This window comes from Malania oleifera, chromosome 9, assembly GCF_029873635.1.
Source record: "Malania oleifera isolate guangnan ecotype guangnan chromosome 9, ASM2987363v1, whole genome shotgun sequence".
NCBI lineage: Eukaryota > Viridiplantae > Streptophyta > Magnoliopsida > Santalales > Ximeniaceae > Malania > Malania oleifera.
This window is the reverse complement of record NC_080425.1, coordinates 93,863,263-93,880,342: the sequence shown is the minus strand read 5'-3', so window position 1 is coordinate 93,880,342 and position 17,080 is coordinate 93,863,263. Positions and strand designations below refer to the sequence as shown.

The window sequence follows — 17,080 nt, the reverse complement described above, 5'->3', positions numbered from 1 at the left end:
TAAAAATTTCCTAAAAATACTAAAAGTAGAAAAAGTTATTCACCAAATGTGTTACACTCAATTTTTACATTTGAAAAAGGAGAAGTTAGATCATGTAAAGGGAGACAAACTCACCCCTAAAGGATTATTTGACTCTTTGTGCAAAAAGAGTTTTTATTAAATGGACCGAATTGAAGCTTAATCGATAATAAAAAAATTTAAATATTTTAAATCTGTTGCGGGGTAAAAATAGCTGAGATGCTCTTTTGACTCCCGTTGACCTGAAAGAGGAAGAAAATAAAGGCATGGAGGACCCGGGGTGTACTCCGGGGGGTCACTCCGATGCCTAAGTAAGAGGAATACTCTTAAAGAGGCTGAATGCAACAGTATAATTGGTTTGAATGACTTACCCTGGCCTTCTCTCCAAATCCCTTCTTATAGGGGCTCGAGTTGACCGTAGGTTGGCTCGAATTTATTGCACGGGGGCGTGAATCGCTCCCCAGCCATAAGTGTGTGCACCTATTACTCGGCTATTAAAGCCATTGGCGTGGATCTCTCCTCCTCTTTATTGGGTTGGAGCAAATCACTTATCAAAATATCAGACCCGGAGAAAGTGCGAGATAGGCATTGACATGCCCTCATTAGTGTGATTTATTATGGGCATATCAGTTGTCCCCCCCTCGGTTTCGAATATCTGGATAGAATTTTGAATAATGGCTTTGTCTGCATCTTTCCCTTTTTCTTTTTCTTTTTTTTGTAGAAGAGTTGAGCAGCTCGTACCGAGCTGTTTTGCCGAGCTGCTCGTGCCAAGCTACTAGTGCCGAGCTGTTTTTCTGCGTTCCTCGTGCCAAGCTGTTTGTGCCAACCAGTTTCGTCGATTTTTTTGTGCCGAGCAGTTTTATCCGAGCTCTTTGAAGATGTGCTTGGGCCGAGCTATTTTGCCGAGCTGTTTCGTCCGAACTCCTTGAAGAATGGCTTGGGCCGAGCTATTTGGCCGAGCTAGTTGTGCCGAGCTGTTTCGTCCGAGCTCCTTGAAGAATGACTTGGGCCGAGCTATATGGCCGAGCTGGTTGTGCCGAGCTGTTTAGTTCGAGCTCTTTGAAGTATTGCTCGGGCTGAGCTGTTTTGCCGAGCTCTTTGAAGAGTTGCTTGGGCCGAGCTGTTTCTTCCGAGCTCTTTGAGGAGTCGCTCGGGCTGAGTTGTTTTGCCGAGCTCTTTGAAGAGTTGCTCAGGCCGAGCTGTTTCGTCTAAGCTCTTTGAAGAATTGCTCAGGCTGAGCTGTTTTGCCAAGCTCTTTGAGGAGTTGCTCGGGCCGAGCTGTTTTGCTGACCTGTTGCAAGGAGTGAATTTGACCGAGCTGTCCAACCTTTTCCCTGGAGTGAAGTTTGGACGACCTGTCCCTTGGAAGGAATTTTTCCGACCTGTACCATGAAGGGAACTTGGCCGAGTTGTCTGAACTGCTCATTTGAGAGTAGATATACCGACCTGTTCGTCCTGTTTTACGAAGGGGATTTGTCAATCTGCCCCCTAAAGGGAAATTGGCTGAGCCCTCTGACTTTATGAAGGGAATTAGTCCGACTTGTCCCACGGAGGGAAATTGGCTGAGTTGCCCGACTCCATAAAGGGAATTAGTCATGCTCATTATTTTGGGCCTTTGCGTCTATTGAGTCGTGCTCATCTGTTAGGTTGTTCTGGCCTCACGAGTCGTGCTCGTCAGTCTGGGCCATCCACCTGATGAGTCGTGCTCATCTATTGGGTTGTTCTGGCCTCACGAGTCGTGCTCGTCAATCTGGGCCGTCCACCTGATGAGTCGTGCTCATCTATTGGGTTGTTCTGGCCTCACGAGTCATGCTCGTCAGTCTGGGCCATCCACCTAATGAGTCGTGCTTATCTGTTGGGTTGTTCTGGCCTCACGAGTCGTGCTCGTCAGTCTGGGCCATCTACTTGATGAGTCGTGCTCATTTGTTGGGTTGTTTTGGCCTCATGAGTCCTGCTCGTCAGTTTGGGCCATCCACCTGATGAGTCGTGCTCATCTGTTGGGTTGTTCTGGCCTCACGAGTCGTGCTCGTCAGTTTAGGCCATCCACCTGATGAGTCGTGCTCATCTGTTGGGTTGTTTTGGCCTCACCAGTCGTGCTTGTCAGTTTGGGCCATCCACCTGATGAGTCGTGCTCATCTGTTGGGTTGTTCTGACCTCATGAGTCATGCTCGTCAATTCAGCCCATCCGCCTGATGAGTCGTGCTCATCTTTCGGTTGTTTCACCTTTCCGAGGCATCGTTGCACGCTTCTGTCCTGCAAGAGATACATAAAAGCAGGTTTTAAATGCGTTCTACCTTGGGAAGTGCGTTGGAGGAATCTTCTCATTTATGGTCATCCGTCTAACGTTGTGTCCGAGGCGACGTGGTCTTTCCGAGGTAGCATTTGTCCTTGGGAAGCCGCATCCGTGCATTTGTCAGAGATTTTCTGTGCCCTTTTCCTCCCTCGAGACGCAATCCTTTTTGTAAATGGAGATCCTTGAGATTCCCGCCACAGGGATTCGTGCCCTCCTCTCTTTATAAAGGCCAGTGGATTCTTTCATTCCGCACTCGTCTTCATTCTGAGAGGACTCCTTCTTTCTCTTCTCTCCTTTATTCCACAAGTCCCCCATTTGGTGCTAGGTACGCTTTCCTTCTTTATAGCATTTTTGTTTTGTTGTTCTTCATGTTCTTCGTTGTTCTTGCGTTAGCTTTGTATGTTTGATCTTTTCTTGTAAGATGGCCTAGCTGTTTGTGTGTGAAATTTTACTGTCTTGATCTATCTTGGCATCTTTCCCTCTTTGTTTTTGCTGGTGCTTGGTCGTTTGATCCTTAGGTATAGGTATTGTTTCGTTCAGGCTTTATTTTCCCTATGGAGTCTTCCTCATAGCCTTTAAAGGTTCCTACTATAGTTCGGAGCGCTCGTTGTGACCTCACCTCGTCCAACCTGCAGAATGTTCGTTATTTTTTTGCTGTACCATCGAATATTACTATTAGGTTGCCATCCGCTTTCGAGTCAGCTCTTGACCAAAACTCTGAGGAGCTCTGCCTCTATACCGACTATCTAGATCTGGGTCTTAGGCTTCTTTTTCCCTCTTTTGTCTTTAACGTCTTACATTTTTACCGCATAGCACCTTCTCAACTCGTCCCGCACTCTTATCTTTCGCTCACCTATTTTGCCATGCTTCTGCTCCGCTTGGGCCATCAGCCTATAATTCCTCTTTTCAAAAGTTGTTTCCAAATGCGATCTCATTCTGCAGAGAAGGAGCTATATTATTTCAACTCTCTACTAGGCTATAAACTTTTCTCACCAGGCAGTTCTTCCATCCATAACTAGAAGATTCGTTACTTCTTTGCCTCGGGAGAGTTGAATTACACGGGCTCTTGTGTCTAGTCTTCTCCTCTTGATGGTAACGTTGTCTATCTTTTTTCCACCCTCTTTTGCAGGGCTTACTAGTAGGTTATCCGTCTAACTCATCTTTTCTCCTTTCACCCCTTTTTCCTTTGTAGTTCGGGTGCACCATCTCCTCCCTAGACTTTCCCCCGAAGAGCAGGCCATCCTAAAAGAACTTCGTGTCCTCGGTGAACAGGGTATTATCCCTCATGAGGAGCTGCTCCAAGAGCGTGTCCTCATGCAGTGGGGGATCAGCCCCGTTTCCTCAAGTCATTCCTCCCCCTGATTATGTCTATGTGTGTGTTCATATATTGTCTCTACTATTGGTGTTCTTACTCCTTTTCTATTTTATCCTTGCAGATATGGACTTCACCAGGTATGAATCTCTGATGGGAGAAGCTAGGAAGCAAAGGGTGAGTAGGAGTAGGAAGAATAGGAGGGAGATCGAAGGAGAATCCTCTCAAAGGGATGCACGTGCAGGTGATTCCGGCACCCTTACTGACGAGGTTCATGCTGCTCCTCCTCCTACCCCGCAGGCTCAAATTGAAGCGATTTTTCACGAGCTGACCCGTTCTGCCTTTGCTCTCCGCCGGGCTGTGCATGCTGAGGATTTTGTGGAGGCCCACTGCACCCTACCTGACGCTCTCTCAGTGAAGATCCGCCATACCTCGTACCAGGTATCTACTTAACTAGCCTTATTCTTCTGGACTTGTACATAGTCTTGCTAACTGTTCCATACTTTGTATTCTTCCACAGTTGGCGACGTTGGCTCTAGCCCAGGAGGAGAAGGTTGCGGAGAAGTATCGACAGACACTCAATGCCCGGGAGAAGTATGTTCTTGCTCAGAACGAACTGCACGAGGCCGAGGTCCGCGAGCAGGCTCTGCAAGCAGAGGTCAATCGCCTTCGTAGGGAGGAACTACCTGCCAGAGAAGCTGCTGCTGCTACTGCTTCCCGAACTGCAGTAAAGGAGTATAAAGACTCCAACCAGTTCGTTATCGATACCTCCAAAGCTTATCAAGTGGGATTCAGGAGGTGCCGGGATCAAGTAAGGACCAAACATCCGGAGCTTCCTCTTGATGGTGTAAGCTCTTATGGTTACGGCGACGAGAGCCCTGAGTCTGTGGAAGATCTAGAGGAGGATGAAGAAGGGGAGGAGGAAGTTGGGGAGGGGAGTAAAGCGAACTAGTTTGTAGGAACCAAACTTGTATTTTGAATTTTTCAAACTTTATTGATGTAGTGCAACTATTGTAATGGATACTTTTATTACAGCACTGCAAGAAGCGGTTGTTAAGAATTGTATTTCTTTAATATTTCAGAGTTTTATGTGTTCTTAATTTCTTTCCCCCCTACATCTTCTAACTTGTATGTCCCTGGTTTTATCTCTGTTGTGACCCTGTATGGGCCCTCCCAGTTATGCTTTAACTTGTGCGACCCTGACTCGGACGAGTTGTTTCACATCTTCCTTAGGACTAAATCTCCTGCCTAGAAATTCCGTACTTTGACGCGATTGTTGTAGTACTTTGCTACCCTCTGCTGGTATGCTGTAACTTTTAAACTCGCCTGATCCTGTCTCTCTTCCAGCAGGTCTATTTCTAATTTGAGTTCCTCATTGTTGGTATGCTCGTTGAAGTACTGCCTTCTCCAAGAGGGTATCCCAACCTCTGCTGGGATGACTGCCTCTGCGCCAAAGACAAGCATGAAAGGGGTTTCCCCTATTGCTGCTCTCTTGGTGGTGTGGTACGCCCATATAAGGGAAGGGAGTTCCTCTGCCCACCTACCTTGCATGGATTCAAGTCGCGTCCTCAATCCATGCAGTATCGTCCGATTCATGTTCTCTACTTGTCCATTGCTCTGGGGGTGCGCCACTGACGCGAAGAGGAGCTTAATAGATAGGTCCGAACAGAACTTTTTGAAGCGTACGTTGTCGAACTACTTCCCGTGGTCCGTAACTATCGCCTAGGGGATGCCATAGCGGCAAACCACTGATGCCCACACGAAGCGTGTAATGTTCCGCTCTGTTATGGTGGCTAGAGGTTCAGCCTCTACCCACTTAGTGAAATAATCTATTGCTACCAATAAAACTTTCTTTGACCTGTCGCCTGCGATAGAGGTCCAAGGATGTCCATTCCCTACTATGCGAAGGGGCAGGGACTGGTTAAAGGGGAGAGTAAGCTAGAGGGTACGTGTGGTACAGCTGCACATCGTTGACATCTGTCGCATTTCTTGACGAGCTCAACCACGTCTTTCTTCATTGTAGGCCAGTAAAACCCCTGCCATATGGCTTTGTGGGCTAGGGCCCTACTGGCAAGGTGGTTTCCACACACTCCTTCGTGGATTTCCCGTAGTATGTACTCCCCTTCTTCGTTGCTTAGACATCGAAGGTAGGGCAGGGTTAGGGATCGCCTGTAGAGCTCCCGGCCCATCAACGTATATCTTGCAGCTCTCCTCCTCACCTTTAGGGCTTCCTTATTGTCTTCTGATAAGGATCCGCCCTGGAGGTATAGGAATAGAGACGCTCTCCAGTCGTCCTTGCTAACTTTGGACTCTACTGAGTTAATTCTGTACCCCTCATATGAGGGTTTCCCTATGCGTTCAAGATAGATAGTGTCTTTCCATTCCGAACTATTTGCCGAGGCCAATTTCGCGAGTGCGTCCGCCTTTTTGTTTTCTGCCCTTGGTACGTGTTCTATGTCGAAGTGAACGAATGCCTTTGTGTATTCTCTGGCCTTAAAGAGATATTTCTTCATTCTTGGATCCCTAGCCTCAAATTCTCCTTTAAGCTGCTCTACCACCAGCTGGGAATCACTCAATACTTTGATCTGTGCCACCCCTAATGCTTCTGCCAGCCGCAGGCCTGCTAGCAAAGCTTCGTACTCCGCCTCGTTGTTGGTTGCTATGAACTCCAGCTTTAGTGCGAAGAGAGTTTCATTGTTGTCTGGGGCGAAAAGGATGAATCCAGCTCCCCCTCCAGCAGCATTAGAGGACCCATCAACATGCAGTGTCCATACATCCGACTTAGTGGATGACCCGGGGAGCCTTTCTGCTGTAAAATCAGCGAGTACCTGAGCCTTGACTGCGGGCCTTGTTTGATACTGTATGTCGAACTCACTTAATTCGATTGACCACTTCGTCATCCTTCCCGAACTCTCCAGCCGCTGTAAAATTTGTCTCATTGGTAGGTTTGTTAACACGACAACCCTGTGGGCTTGAAAATAAGGCCTTAACTTCCGTGCTACACAGATGATGGAGAAGGCGGCTTTCTCCACCGTGCAATAGTTCTTCTCGGCACCATTTAATACCTTACTTGTGTAATATACGGGCTGATGCTTCCTGCCTTCTTCCCGGACCAGGACCGAGCTGACGGCATTCTCCGTGGAAGCTATATATAGATAGAGGTCTTCCCCATTCTTTGCTTTTGTTAAAAGAGGAGGAGATCTGAGATATTGCTTAAGCTATTCGAAGGCTTTGGCCTGTGCCTCCCCCCATTCGAATCCTCCCTTCTTCCATAGTGCTCTAAAGAAAGGTAAGCTTTTGTCTCCTGAGCAGGAGATAAACCTGCTGAGGGAGGCTATCCTCCCAGTTAGAACTTGGATCTCCTTTTTGGTCCTTGGAGCTTCCATTTCCAGTAGCGCTTGTATTTTATCCGGGTTTGCTTCTATACCTCTATGAGTCACCATAAAGCCCAGAAATTTTCTTGCAGAAACGCCAAATACACACTTCGATGAGTTCAACTTCGTGTGGTACCGGCGAAGGAGCTCGAACGTTTCCCTCAAATCTTTACAATGTTGCCCTGCTTCCATGCTTTTCACCAACATATCGTCCACGTACGCTTCCATTGTTTTTCCGAGCTGGTCTTTAAAAATCTTGTTCACCAACCTCTGATATGTGGCCCCTGCATTTTTTAAACCGAAGGGCATCACCCGGTAACAATACATGCCCCTTTCGGTGACAAAAGAAGTTTTTTCCTCGTCAGCTCGACTCATGGGGATTTGGTTGTACCCTGAGTAAGCATCCATGAAGTTGAGGAGCTCGTGCCCCGAGGTCAAATCCACTAGGCGTTGACCTGCCCTCATTAGTGTGATTTATTATGGGCATATCAAAATCGAAACTGAACCAAATGGTTAATTGATTTTTAAGCTAGGCTTTATTTGATTTTACATTTTGATTTGATTTTTCAATTTTTCTTACCAGCCTTTAGAGATTTGCGTCCCAAAATCAAATGTTTAGGGAGGTCTTTGTCATTTTGTTAAATCATAGGAGAAAATTGTGACTTTTTTGAAATCTTTGAAAAATATCTGCATCTTTTGTCAAATTAAAAAAAAAAAAAAGTTAATGTCTTTTACCCAATATATATAAACTCATGTACCTATATTTACCTATATTTGTATATGAGGTATGAATTTTCGTGGGCTTTTACAATTGATTTTATAAAAATTTAAATTAAATGAATGTTGAAAATTTTAAGAGTATAAAACTAATGGTTTTATGGCAAGCGATAGCTATATTTTGGTTATGGGCTTACGCCTAAAGTCTATGGGATTTTAGTAATGTGTCAGTCTTATTTGCCCAAGAAGTATGTAATTTCTTTATACTGATATTTAAACAATAAGGAGAGGTCTTGTATAATTATTAGACATTAAATAACAATTAATTAGATTAATCAACTTGGAATCAAACTCTTGCAATTGACTGTTATTCAAAGAAACTTATAACATGATAAGAGTAGATAGGATTAGTGATTTGAGTAAATTAGTCATATTTCGAATTATTGGAGAGGGGTGTGCCCTCAAGGAAGTGTGTGATTAGGGAAAGAGATCTGCCAGGTTGGTAGGAAGGTACTTGATGCCCGGCCTCTCTCACTGTGGCAAATGTTAGCCCTTTGTATTCTACAACATACCCAGCAATCTGTAAGACAATAAATTTAATAAATTATTGATCTTTTTATCTTTTGGGGTAAAGGAAATGGGTACTTATAAATACATCAAGTAGAATTGGTGTTTGGTCAATACGCTACACCAAAAATATAAATAAATAATAGCCAACTATAAGATGTAAGAAAAAAATAATATAAACAAGAAATATAAGATAGTAGAGAATTTACTTCTTTATTGTAATACCAAGGGCGCCATGCATTCTCCACTGTTAGATTCATTTTTTTAATAGAATTTTTAGTTGAAATAACTGGTACCCTTCCATCTACATCGCCACTGCATTTCATCAAACACATTCTTTCAAATCCACAAAAGATTTTAAAGTTTCATTTAACAATAATTGAAAATATTATGCTAGTAATCTTGTACCAATTTGACAATCAATGCCCTCCACTCTCAATTTTTATTTGCTTTTTTTTTTTCTATCCTTTTTTATCACTTCGTGTATGACAAAAAAGGGGCCTACCGTCAAAATATTTCATATTAAATGTTTGTTCTTAGAAACAAAATGTTGATAATATAAGAAATTAATTGTTTGTGAAAAAGGATGTGTAGTCATTGGAAAGAAAATAATTATGAATGATTTTTTATCATATAGTTATGACATGAAATAAATAAAAAATAAATATTCTCAAATTTCATTAGTACATGTCCACTCCTATCATAGATTTAGCAGAGGTCACACAATAGGAGGTAACCCATGCCATCCCTTAGTCCTTCCTACCTCTTACATATAGAGTTTAATCCCAATACATCCTATATATAAATATGTAACTTTAACAACTAGGATGCTCATATATATATATATATATATATATATATATATATATATAATACTATTTTTTCATATAGTATTTTAGAAATTGGATGGAATAACACAATTTTTTACAAGAATTGACTCTTTTTTTTTTCAAAATATTATATCCTTATACAATTTTTATTCCATTCTCACCTTATTCCCCTCTATAAATAAACATTTTACAAACCAAACATAACCCTAATAATTTTGACTGTTAAAAGGCCTTAACTAGACTAAGTTCTACAATCTTCTCTAATCTTATGTGCAAGACATAATATCACATTTCCAACATACATCATATCCAACATACTTGATTTCTATTGATTGTAAGTTTAAACATGATAAACATTATTCATACATCGTAATTTTAAGAACTTCGAAACTCATAATTTTACAATTATTAATGTTAAAATAAAACAGACCTTGATCCATAGCCTCCAAATATATTTATTTCAGACTATGTTTATATCTCACAACCTTACTCTTCCTTATGCTTCGACTTAATTTGATGGATATATTTAGCATAAACATTATAGATTGAGATAGGACCAGCCCCTAACCTATCTTTTATAATCACTTCCATCAAATGATTAATAATGTATCATAATTATAGATTTCTCATATTCCGAGATATCATTATTGTTTTACAAAATTCTGAGATCATTAATCAGAAAATATAATTACAATTATGATAATAATATTTTATTTAAAGATCTTTCATATTACCTCAATAAATATGATTATAATTTCATTTGAGGCAATTAATGTCTTACATTGACAACTCCAAATTAAATCAAGTTAGGTGGTTGTGTCCTACATTGAAGGTGATAAATTCAAATCACAGATATAGTCTCTTAAAGTATGAAGATGAAATTGCATAGAATTTGTCCTCCCCGATCATTCAATGAATCGTACATTTATTTATTTATTTATTTATTTATTTTTATGTTTACAATTTGTGTATGAGCTATCCGAGTTAAGTATGGGCTAAGTATTGTCTTGTCCTCAATCATCTCTGAGAATCAAAGGGAAATTTTTTTTTTGATGTCCTCAATTGAAAAGGAAAAATTTTGGTTGCTGCTTTAGTAGCAAATGAATGCATAGATGCTTTATTGAGGAGGGAAGAAAAATGATTTATATGCAAGATTGATGTAGAGAAATCGTTTAATAAATTAGAACAATATTATGCAATTATGAAATATATGAGCTCTAGAATCAAATGAAGAAAGTGGATTTGGCCTTTCATCTTGACATTTTTTTTCTATCATGATAAATGGTGAACTGGATTTCTTCCCTAGAATGAGAGGCCTACATTAGGAGGACCCCTTTTCCCCATTCTTATTCACATTAATAGTTGAAGCTCTGAGGTTAATGCTAGGAATGGTTGTGCAGCAAAACTTGTTCTTTGGCTTCAGTTTCCCTAAAGATAGTTCATAATAGATTTGGCCCTTATGGGAAAATAATTTTGATGATTCGAATTTGATAAAAATGGTATGTGGCTAAAGCTCTTTGGTATCTTGTGTGCCCTCTAACACCAAAATTTGGGAAGATTGATGGGTCTCTCAACAACCCTGTAAACAAAATTTCCCTCAAATCCATCACATTGCAATCAACAAAGAAGTTAAAGGTTGCAAATGTTTTTTCTTGTGGATTTCATCTCTGTATTTTCTCCTTAATAAAATACTCTTATCTTTCTATCTAACTACGTGAATATGTTCTATCTGAACCTACATATATATATATATATATATATATATATAATGCATATATGAAATAAAAAAAATTACATTTTCGGTGTCTACATATTATATTCTAGCAGTGTTGTTGGGCTGAGTTTTTAATGCAGGAATTAGAATTGTATAATTTGTATGTTTGACTTAGCAATTTTCAATATTGTCATTACAAAAATTATAGAATCTAACATTAAACCATGGTAATTAAGTTCATTCTTTGAAATATTAAGAAAGTAAATGTCTAAACTCTTTGCTTCCAAATGTAAGATCAGTGTAACTATTAAAAGACTCCAGATATGCAAGACCGTACTATAATTACCTATATATCCACACTCGAAGTTTATTTTCTATTAACTCTTTTATAATGGGAAGACTTGTTGATGCGCCATCAGGCCATTTTTCCATGATGACATAGCTGCAATGTTTGATTTTGAAAAATCAGTTAGTTAAAAATTTAAACTATACAATTAAAAGAAAAAAAACTAATGGAGAGAGTATATATACTTGCAAATTTGCCAGTTGTTTTTTATATTGGTAATATTAGCATGGAATGCTTCCTGAACGTCACGCCTATTTAGATATGCATACACATAATTATCGCTGCATGGATCAAATTGCACCTATGTGCAACATAATGTCACAAATTAATTAGTTCAATGCATGTAGTACTAGTAGTGTTTCAATAATAATAATAATAATAATAATAATAATAATAATAATATGCCCAAATCTGAGTTAGGACCATTTTAGAAAAACAATGAACGGAAAGCTTAAAATCATTATTACTTATTACTCTTTTATGTAAAATTACTTATACATGAAAATATCTTTGTCTTTTAAAAGTAAGATAAAACAATTTAAAATAAATTCAATTCAATTAAAATTAAGCAAAATTATAAATATAAAAATTCATTTAGTTAAATATATATATATATATATTTTACAAAAACACAAATAGTATAAATCAATATTTTTGTGGAGAAGCACCCTTATATTTAGAAAGCAAGACAGTGTTTTCTTTTTTAACTTAATTCAACCCAAAGGTAGGTGTAATTGTATTTAGAAATTTATTTTCGATAAATTAAGGTTTGAATTTTTAAAAAATGTTTATGAAGTTCAAGAAAAATAAAAGTAACAATATCATAAACTAGAAGCATGACTCACACACACATGAGATGAAAATATTAATACTATTAATATAATCTTTTTTAAAGAAAAAAAATAAAATTTCATATTATCCATGCAAACATATTGAAAAAATTCAAATAATAAAGCACACATATATACATGTTACAAAATTAAATTACACGATAATGTGTACATGTACACATGTTTAAAAACTTAATTATAGATTTTTTAAATGCAGTAAGTCATATATTGAGATTTTTAAAAAAAATTAAAAAGAAAAGAAGAAGACACATTTTTTTTTTGAGAATTTTTTATATATAGTATCATGTAAATTTAACATTTATAATGGCTGATAGATTGGCCAATTCATATGTTTGCTAGATTTTTTGAATTTCTTGCCTCCTTATATATTTATATCATATCATATATAGCAGTATCCCATGGTAATTAGTCATTTATAGTTTCAAAAAGATTACACATTTTAAAAATGACTTCACGTATTATAAACTTTTTTTTTTTTTCCAAAAACAAAAATTCAGGATATGTTTGTTTTAGTGGCTCAGATAGCTATTTTAGGTTCGATTGAGAGTCCTTAACCCATCTTTGGTGCGATGCATGTATGAAACAGAACAAGCCAAGAAAGGGGCTTCAAAGTACGTTTGTTTTGATGACTATGATTTATAAGGTTGGACCGGGCTAGATAGTACCATACTAGATTGGTTATGATAGTTATCTCGTTCGAGATTTGCATAGACTCTTGACTCTTGATCATAAGACTTAATCTTGGGAAGATGATAGAGTTTAACCTTTGCCCCATTTGTGTGGAAGCCCCTAAATGTAGAAATTACATGTTATTTCGGTATAATTTCTCTGAGGTACAATATATGAAAGGCTGCTAGCGAGATCTTTGGCTTTCCTAGATCTCCTTTTGTTTAGGAGGATGAACTACACTAATTAGGCTTCTTCTCTAGAAAATTGATTATTGAAGATTGCGTTTGATATCAAGAATATGCATTAAACTTCTATATACCACACTAGAGAACTAGAAATGCCTTAATTTGTTATTAAAGATTGTTTTTTATATCAAGGCTAGATTTTATTCTTTTATTTCTTTTAAGAGGTTTGTTTTTATTTGATTTATTGTTATTTTAGGTTTTTTGTCCTATATTCTTATTACATTCTTCGGGAAAAAAAAAATAACCAAGAAGAAAAAAAAGAAAAACAAATATTGGTCAATCACCTAACAACCCATAGTATGGTGATAATATTATAATATATGTTAAGACATTATTGTATTATTTTATAAATAATTTAATGAAACATATTGTATTATTATACTAAGACATTGTTATATATAAAAATAACCAAAAAGAAAAAAAAGAAAAACAAATATTGGTCAATCACCTAACAACCCATAGTATGGTGATAATATTATAATATATGTTAAGACATTATTGTATTATTTTATAAATAATTTAATGAAACATGTTGTATTATTATACTAAGACATTGTTATATATATATATATATATATATATATTCACTAATGACAGACACGTGTCTGCATTGGGGTTTTATGGGTTATCATAAAATATCTTATTTATGATGTCTTTGATTAGTACTGAGTCAAAATACTTTTACTATAACAGGCCAAACTCAGCTTATTTAATACAAGTATTTTAAATTAAAATATATAAATACTTATTTATAAGTAGTATCAGATGGGGCTTAAAGTTGCTTAAATTTATTTTGTAAATTTAGAGACAATTAATTTTTATAATTCTATGTGTATGCACTTACACAATCAGTATTGCTACCGGGTTTGGTAGTGCCATTATTGGAAGAGGAACATAACGGTCCATAAATATTGTAAATATCAATGTCAACCGAATCCTTATACGATTCAACCACTGCAGCATTGCACCTATAAGACTGAGAGGTCGCATCTGGAGAGAAGTCACATTGTGTTTGAATTTCATCATTAATTTCATCAGAAATGATGCCATGAGATGCTAAATTTTCATATAGTCCTCTATCGTCAGTTTCATAATTGATTGCCGCATTTCCAATCTGCACCATATCATCATGTAAAATATATATATATACAATTAATTCCATGCATATAACAAATTGTATGTGTTTAACACACTTACACTATTATCATTAGAATAATGATATCCTACTAGAAGTAAGGTAAAATTGAAAAATCATGAGCTAACAAAAAATAATAATAATAAGAATAATAATAATAACTAATATTCTACTTTTAAAGCTTTCTAATTATCATGTGTTATACAACATACATATACAAAAAATAGTCATGGAACATAAAATGATAGGGGACATGAGACAACAAAATAAAATTAAACATTCCAATCTCAAATTACATTATTGAGAAAGACGATAAATTTTTTTTTTACATACATAAGCGGATAATTGTCAACTAAAACTGAGTGGTTGGTTATAAATGATAATGGCAAAGTAGAACTAAATGACAAATTTAAATGGAAAAGGAAAATAATTCTAGCGGACAAGTGTCATCAAATTATGAAAACTATTTATCCACATTTACATATCAATCTACATAGTTGTTTCATTATCAAGAAATTTAGGGTTTGAATGAGAATATTCAAAAAAAATTATATATCATTTTCCATAAATATCTCATTTGACGAATTATTTGAGTGTGGACTATGTACAATAGCATTAAATCGCAAAAACTTTAAAAGCTTAATTGACCTTCTAGGTCTAATATTAGTGATCTTATATAGTTTTTTTTTTTTTTTCAAAAAAACAAATGGAACTATGTTTTATACTTGAGCCTAAGTTCAAATATTCTATATTTTGAAAAGGATGATGACAAAGTTGAATTATGCTTGTTATCATGTAATCTTAAAATTCCAAAAATAGTATATATAAGAGAGAGAGAGAGAGAGAGAGAGAGAGAGAGAGAGAGAGTCTCTACTTACAACGATTCCTCTAAGGTTAATAATGGTTTTATTGGCCTCTCTAATCTTGTTTTGGTAGATAATTTTTTGTGCTAATTGTGGCGCGTAATAACCAGCATAACTCTCACCAGAGATATAAAAATCTCTAGTCTTGTATTCAGGAAACCTCTCAAACCAATTTGTCAAAAAATTGTAATTTTCTTCTACTGTTTTTCTATCTCCACCCATCTCAAACTCAGATGATTTGTTAGAATATGAAAACCCCACTCCAACCGGAGTCTCCAAAAACAAGACATTAGCCACTGAGAATACAAAGAATGTATTAAAAAAAAATAGGCTTGCGAAAGTTTTAAAAAATATATATTTGTTAAATTACAAGATTCATGATAATTTTGGCAAGAAGTGCTAACCTTTATTCCAAGCAAATTCATTTAAACTAAGTTCGCCATTACTTTGAACTCGAAATGGTCCAAGCTCTTGCATAGCTCCATAGCCTAAAGAAGAACAACCGGGGCCTGTAAAATCAAAGAAATAATGCTGCTGGTAAATAACAATTACATTATATAATTCTAGATATCCAATAATACTTAAATTTGACTTTTTCTTATAAAAATATAATAGTGATAAATGGCATATAGAGGCACTCATCAATTAACATAGATATAATGAATTTGCTTTCATAGAAAAGTGTGTACCATTTTGTTCCTATAGAGGAAGATATGGTAATTACAATAGATTGGGCTTATCATATAGCAAGAACGATGTTCTTGGCCACCCATTTTAGTTTTCAAGTTTTTCCGAAATCAAACCAACTTAAAGATGTCTTAAGATTTTTTTAAAAAAATCTTCAAAATAATGTACTAGGGGTTGGCAAAATTTTCTTTTTCGGGCTACTTAATGAGGTTTTCCATTTAAGGTCTTCTCCTAGCACATGGTGAGAGAGCTTATGTGCGTGCTCTTTTTGGGGCTCTCGTGTCCCTCATCCTCCTATCATACTAGGCTCTCAAGCACCACACAAGGTGGTCTTTAGTAGGGATTTTCTAGAGGGTGTATTTCCTCTTGCTTTCAATTCGCTTTCCTTTCACCCTCCCACCCTACAACAAAACAAAATAGGAAGGGGTTCCATTATGTTCTTGTTTTTACCTCACTCTATGCATGCACATTGCATCCTCCACCTTACCACTTCCAGAAAAAAGCATGCAAACATTCAAAATAGCGAGGAAAAAACAAAAGCACAACTTAGACACATATCTAGCTTTGGTACAATTTTATCTTTTGTCTATCTTCACATGTATAAGGCACAAACACATAGCTAAGTGTTATTATATAAAGCTCCATAGATCATGTTTCAAAATTGATGCCCTGTTATACATAATGTTGAAATTGAGGCCCAAATGGGCTATGAATCTCAAAATAGTGCCTAGTTGGGCCATGTCATCAAAATTAATGCCCGATGGCATGTTTACAAAATTGAGGCCCAATTTGGATATGTTCTCCCCTATTTTCAAATTGAGGCCCAAATTGACCCTAAATTTTAGAATCGGGCCTAATGAGGCCTTTTTTTAAAAAAAAAATTTGGAACCAAGCCCAATGAAACCCACATCCATAAAGACAATCCACGTCTCTCTAGAGCCCATTTACTCCCCAATCCCACTTCATGTGGAAAATTTCACAGCTCACAAGTAATGCCTTATATGCTCAACAACATTCCACTCCATGTGTGATTTAAATTCTTCAAAATCAAATTTCACCTCTAAGGGTAAAAGACCAAAGACAAGCTCAAAAATTTCCAACAAAGTAAAGCCAATCTTAAAACCTTCTAAACCAGGGTTCCACCACTATCACTGAATAGAAGAAAAACAAATCATAATCCATTTCCTCAATCTATAACCAAAACTTTTTATGTCCATAACTGAATTCAAGAAACCCCAACTCAATATATCTCAAGCCTTCTCACAATCTAAGTAACAACTTCATGCACAATCAAAACTGCATCAAGAATGCTTGAGAAGCAACCTTCTGGACAAAACTAGAAAACCTTAGTTGAATTGTGTTTTAACGATTTCCTGCTAATATTTTCTTGATGGATGGTATTATGTTATATGAATTATATATTGAACTATTGGAATACATGCTTGTGTTGAACGTTAAC

At 37.0% G+C, this 17,080-nt stretch overlaps 1 protein-coding gene across 1 annotated transcript in view; it reads right to left on the bottom strand.

Annotated features, from left to right (window-relative positions):
* The window catches only part of LOC131163586 (uncharacterized), a 116,568-nt gene that overhangs the window by 61,708 nt on the left and 37,780 nt on the right, over positions 1-17,080 (bottom strand). The window contains 16 exon segments of the mRNA XM_058120176.1: positions 1,310-1,400; positions 2,173-2,271; positions 3,118-3,247; positions 4,310-4,518; positions 4,887-5,167; positions 5,599-6,115; positions 6,218-6,824; positions 6,945-7,052; positions 7,266-7,452; positions 8,147-8,294; positions 8,491-8,596; positions 11,172-11,267; positions 11,357-11,472; positions 13,781-14,050; positions 14,950-15,230; positions 15,339-15,443. Coding sequence (XP_057976159.1) covers positions 1,310-1,400; positions 2,173-2,271; positions 3,118-3,247; positions 4,310-4,518; positions 4,887-5,167; positions 5,599-6,115; positions 6,218-6,824; positions 6,945-7,052; positions 7,266-7,452; positions 8,147-8,294; positions 8,491-8,596; positions 11,172-11,267; positions 11,357-11,472; positions 13,781-14,050; positions 14,950-15,230; positions 15,339-15,443 — 3,351 coding nt within the window.